General features: G+C 48.9%; 1 protein-coding gene across 1 annotated transcript in view; it reads right to left on the bottom strand.

Moving 5' to 3' along the window:
* The window catches only part of NECAB3 (N-terminal EF-hand calcium binding protein 3), a 164,647-nt gene that overhangs the window by 4,364 nt on the left and 154,583 nt on the right, over positions 1 to 5,700 (bottom strand). The window contains exons 11-12 of the mRNA XM_025202445.1: positions 2,275 to 2,352; positions 1,763 to 1,854 (exon numbers count right to left, since the gene is read on the bottom strand). Coding sequence (XP_025058230.1) covers positions 1,763 to 1,854; positions 2,275 to 2,352 — 170 coding nt within the window. The remainder of the gene's footprint in view (positions 1 to 1,762; positions 1,855 to 2,274; positions 2,353 to 5,700) is intronic.

Below are 5,700 nucleotides of genomic sequence, written 5' to 3'. Positions count from 1 at the left end.
GGGCCTGCTCCTGCCCCACGCCCAGCCCCACTCCCTCCCTCACTGCCATGGAGGGGGCAGATCAAGGCCCCAGTGGGGAAAAAGAGAGTGGGGCACAGGCAGGAGCAGGGGCTGGGGTGAGTGGGACCCTGGCCAGGCCAGGTGGTAGGGCAAGCGGAGGTCCAGGGAGCATGTGCTCCCCGAATCTGTGTGCAGGATGGAGGTGGCTGCTGCTGTGCACTGCACTTTGCTCCCTGCTGCAGCTGCCCCAGGAGTGGCTGATGCCATGTGCCTGCTGCTGCTGGGCTGTGCCATACCCCCTGGTGGCGGGACGCATGTGGTGTCACGCAGCCCTCGGGGCATCAGGGCTTAAAATGCAACATGCAGCAGCAGCTGCCTCCACCCCGCGCACAGATCATGGGAGGAGGGGGGCATGTGCCCCCCGGGCCTTCGCTTGTTCCACCACCTGGTCCGGCTAGGGTTCCATTCACTCTAGCCCCTGCTCCTGCCTGTGCCTCTCTACCTCCCTCACTGCTAAGGCCTCAGTCTGCATCCCACCCCCTGCCCCTTCCCCCACAGACTTACTTTTCTCCCTCCACCTATGTGTCCTACCCTAATGCAAATAGCTTCACTCTGTGCCACTCAGTTCTCTCTCTAGCTAAGTTTTCTTCTTCGCTTCCTGGTTTAAGCTCTTGTGTGGCTGTGCCTTGTTAAACAGCTGCTGCATTCCATCCTGGAGCTGACTGCATTTCACTGGTGGGTGAACAGACTCCTACTATAGACTCTTGGGGTGCGTCCCCATGAGCACGGATGTGTGTTGCCCTGGGGACAAACAACAGTGGCACATACTTGTGCTGCTGCTACTTGTCCTTGGGCACACCCCTGCACGTGCACTGTGGCGCATGTCAAATTGCCTTGGGTGGGGTAGGGGAGGCTGAGGTTCTAGAGGCCTTACCTGTGGTCCTGGGGGCCCCCCATGGCTGCAGCAGCAGCAATCCAGATGCACGCAGTCTGGCAGGCAGCTGGAGTGTGGCTTTGGCCAGCTAGGCTCCAGTTTTGCATGGTGAATGCTGTTGCCATGTGTGCTGTGCTGCTTTTTTTTGGCACATTTTTTTTAGATACTGGGATTTCCTGGTATCTAATTTTGGCCCTGTGTTGCAAATATGCAGCGCAGTGAAAAGATTAACTTGTGCCATGTGCATTTTGCAGTGCCTTAAAAGGATTTGAGGTGCCGCAAGCTGCACATTCCCACTCATGGGGATGTGTCCTTGGTGTCCAGTTAAAAATGGATGAATTTTTATTGGTGAATAGTAAGTCTGCTGAAAAACAGAGTTTGAGAGCCACTGAAACTAGTCATGGATTTAGGACAAATTTGGCAAATAGTTTTAGCTGAAAATCTATTTTGGAAAAGTGAAAGCACAATATTATGACTTTCCATTTTGAAATGTATACATTCCTCTTTCTTTTTTTTTTAAAGGCCCCAAAAGATTATATGACCCACAAATTAAACTGTACCTTTTTGCCTAGTGCGGGGGGAGGGGGGGAGTCAAACAATATCATTTCATTTGATCTCGAACAGCTGCAACAACTGGAACAATTTTTTGTTGCTGTTCTTTCCAAGTGGACACCAAACCAAAAACCCCACTACTTGTACCCCTCTGTGTATGGTATGGAATGACATTAATGGGCACTACTCTTGGCTAAAGGCTGTAGGATGATGTCCAGAGTGAGTAACTCCTTTCTGTACTTCATCTAAATTGGCCTGTGCTAAAGAATAGCCTACCTGGGAAGAGCATGGTAGTCATGAGCTCTGGAGACTCCAGCAAGTCAATGATGGCCCGCTGGAAAGTCTTGCTGTAATTGGACTGCAGGTGGCTGCAAAGCAAGAAGAGAGTTAAGACAACACTGACATCAGTGTGATGCATTAGCATCACTGTACATACAGGGGGGGTTGGAACTTGTGGTTGTGCCTGTTCTTTTGAGCCTGTGTGTACGCAGATTCTTCTGCCCACCTCTTTGTACATGCTCATAGGGTAGAGCAGCGTGGTGGGCTTTGGACTCCAGAGACTAGAAGGCCTTTTCTCTTGAACACACAATACCCTCATTGACTCCTGATACAGCTCAGCCATGATGTGGTACAGGTTGGATCAGGTTAGGCACAGAAAGAGAAAGGCTGAAAAGGGCTCCGTGACCGAACATCCAAATGGAAGTCCTGGCTCAGTGGTTTCTGGGCTGTCCTGGATTTAGCTTTTATCACCTGGCATACAAACACAAGGACTGCACTACACCTCACACCTTCTCCATGAAGTCACATCTTGCCAGAATTCATAGAAGATGAAGGAGGCCTCACTTGTCAGCTTGTGGGTGGACATGCTGCAGGGACGATAAGGAAAGCGCTTTCAGTATGGCTAGTTTTGGGATAAACAGAAATGCACTGAAGAGCCCCTGGGCCTTTGCAATTGATCCACACTAACTCATGGATACATCCTTAGCCTTATTTGGAAAAAATCTGCTCCTTGGCAAGGATTTTACAGAGCAGCAATTGTATTTAAATATATAAGCAACTTTCCAAGTAGCCCATGAAATGTGACCTGCCTGGAAAGTGCAGCATGATCAAGATGTCTTGATCACAAATACTTTGTTCTTTTATACCTGCTTCTATCCAAGGTACATAATGTGCTTTACAAGTACAGCCAGTCCTCGCACTTATGGCGGGTTATGTTCCTGGAAAAGGCACTGTAAGTTGAAATGATGTAAGTCGAATCTGATTTTCCCATAGAAACAATGTTATAATAAGGGGTTATGTTCCTGACCAAGGGCCCAGCTTTTTCTAGAAATGACCATAAACACTATATTTAAATCAACTATTTAATCAACTATAAATGATATACACTGATAAATAATATACACTGTACTGTACAAAGCTTTCTAAAGTGCAATGCAGTAACTAATCACATAACATTTAATCAGAATGTTATGGGCCGGAAACAATTGATTGACAGAACTGGAAGGGAGGCACTGGGGCCAGCGTGGGACACTTACTGAAGGTCAGCTCCTCAGTCCTCAGGTAGGGCAGGCAGTGGCTCCTCCCTGAGGTGAGGCGAGGCAAGGCAAGGCAAGGCAAGGGCAGGGGCAGGGATGAGGGATGGGGCTGGTGGCTGGTGCGGGCTCCAGGGAACTGCTTCGTGGGCTCCGTCAGCTCCAGGGAACTGCTCTGCTCCCCAGCCCTGATGCCATGTGCCTCCTCACTCCTCGAGGTGATGCAGGAGCGCGGAGCAGTCCCCTAGAGCCGGTGGAGCCCGCAGAGCAGTTCCCTGGAGCCGACGGAGCCTGCACCAGCCCCCAGCCCCCGTCCCCACCTCGCTATGCCTCTGGGAGCGAGAAGGCACATGGTGTTGGGGCTGGGAAGCAAAGCAGTGTCAGCCCCTAGGTGCCAGCCCCTAGTCCCAGCCCCAGCCCCCGTCCCTGTCTTACTGCCGGGAGCACATGGCCTTGGGGAGGAGCTGCTGCCTGAGCTTACCTCCGGTAAGTGTCCTGCGCCAGCCTTGGTGCCTCCACTGCGCTCCGTGCTCAGCTTGTTGCCTGCCATAAGTACGAGGATCCGGCGCCATACGTAATGACAGGGGTGTAAATGGTGGACTACCGCAAGTGCGAATCGCCGTAAATCGAAACGCCATAAGTCGAGGACTGCCTGTACTAGGCTTATACTCACTCCTATGCAGAGAACCAGCACAAAGCCCAAGGATCTCTTAGAGCTTTTATTAAGCATTTATAATACTTATCTAGCAGGTGCATAGCACTTCAAATGTTCAAAGGAGAGCACACATGAATTAGCTCATCCTCACTGGGGAGAGACTTTTGGTCGCATTGAGAAACTGAGGTAGAAAGGTAAACTCATTTCTTCAAAGTCATGTAAAATATAAGCAGCAAAGTCAGGATCAGAGGTGAGGCCCAGGACCCCATGTTCAGTCCTCCAGATCCCCTGAACTTCTGCAGTAAAGAACAAGTGCATGCTTGATACTATTCCAATATAGGAGAGATGGAGGAGGTAAATCAAAGAGAAACTGAGAGCAAAAGTTCACACTGGGTGTGAAATGCCTGAAGGAAAATTTCCCACTTGATTGTAATGTAATTTATTTCAGTTACAGAGGACAGGAGACCCAGTCCTTGAATCTATGAGAACAGCACAAAACAAAGGAAACAATTACTGCAATAAAAGGAACAAAACAAACAGTGTTGTCCAGAACAGTCAGTTCAATTAAATTCAAGGCTGCACTGCAGTGTATTACAGATGCTGTGGTCGTAGGGTTACGGATGTTCTGGGACCTCAGAAAGCCCTTTCCGACACTTGCCATGCCACTCTGCACAGCATTTGTCACGTGGAAATTTTTCTCTCAGAAAATCATGGCTTGAATGGTCAACTCCAGTGAAAAGAATAACATTTTTCCCACTCAAAATGCTATTTTATCTGGTTGAAACAGAAAAGCCCAAATGATGCCTTAAAGTTGAACCAAACTGAGAATCATAGAATCATAGAAAATTAAGGTTGGAAGGGACCTCAAGAGGTCATCTAATCCAAACCCCTGCTTCAAGCAGGACTACTTCCAACTATATCATCCCAGCTAAGGCTTTGTTTAGCTGGGTCTTAAAAACCTCCAAGGATGGAGATTCCACAGCCTCCCTGGGTAACCTGTTCCAGGGCTTTATTATCCTCCTTGTGAGAATGTTTTTCCTAATATCTAACCTAAACTTCCCTTGCTGCAACTGGAGACTAGTGCTCATTGTTTTGTTCTGCCACCAGTTTAACTCCATCCTCTTTTGAACCCCCTTTCAGGTAGTTGAAGGCTGCTATTAAATCCCCTCTCAGTCTCCTGTTCTCTAGACTATATAAGCCCATTTCCCTCAGACTCTCCTCATAAGTCATGTGCCCCAGCCCTCTAACCATTTTTTTTTTTTTTGCCTTTCACTGGATTCTAATTTATCTATATCCTTTCTGTACTGGTGAGCCCAAAATTGGATGCAGTACTCCAGTCTCACCTCCATCCTTGGCAAAGTCTTTGAAAAAATTATCAAGGCTCACATTTGCGAGAGCCTGGCAGGAAAAATTATGCTGAGGGGAAACTAGCACGGGTTCGTAGCAGGAAGATCATACCTGACTAATCTAGTCTCTTTTTATGACCAGGTTACAAAACACCTGGACGCGGGAGTAGGGGTTGACGTTGTTTACTTAGACTTCAGGAAGGCCTTCAATATGGTATCCCACACCATACTGGTGAACAAGTTAAGAGGCTGTGGCTTGGAGGGCTGCACGGTCTGGTGGGTGGCGAATTGGCTAGAGGGTCATACCCAGAGAGTCGTAGTGGACGGGTCGGTATCAACCTGGAAGGGTGTAGGCAGTGGGGTCCCGCAGGGCTCGGTCCTTGGACCGATACTCTTCAATGACTTCATCAGCGACTTGGACGAGGGAGTGAAATGTACTCTGTCCAAGTTTGCAGATGACACAAAACTGTGGGGAGAAGTGGATACACTGGAGGGCAGGGAACAACTACAAGCAGACCTGGACAGGTTGGACATATGGGCAGAAAACAACAGAATGCAATTCAACAAGGAGAAATGCAAAGTGCTGCACCTAGGGAGGAAAAATGTCCAGCATACCTACTGCCTAGGAAATGACCTGCTGGGTGGCACGGAAGCGGAAAGGGATCTTGGAGTCCTAGTGGA

This window comes from Alligator sinensis, unplaced genomic scaffold (genome assembly GCF_000455745.1).
Source record: "Alligator sinensis unplaced genomic scaffold, ASM45574v1 scaffold368_1, whole genome shotgun sequence".
NCBI lineage: Eukaryota > Metazoa > Chordata > Crocodylia > Alligatoridae > Alligator > Alligator sinensis.
This window is presented reverse-complemented; position numbering and strand designations above follow the sequence as displayed.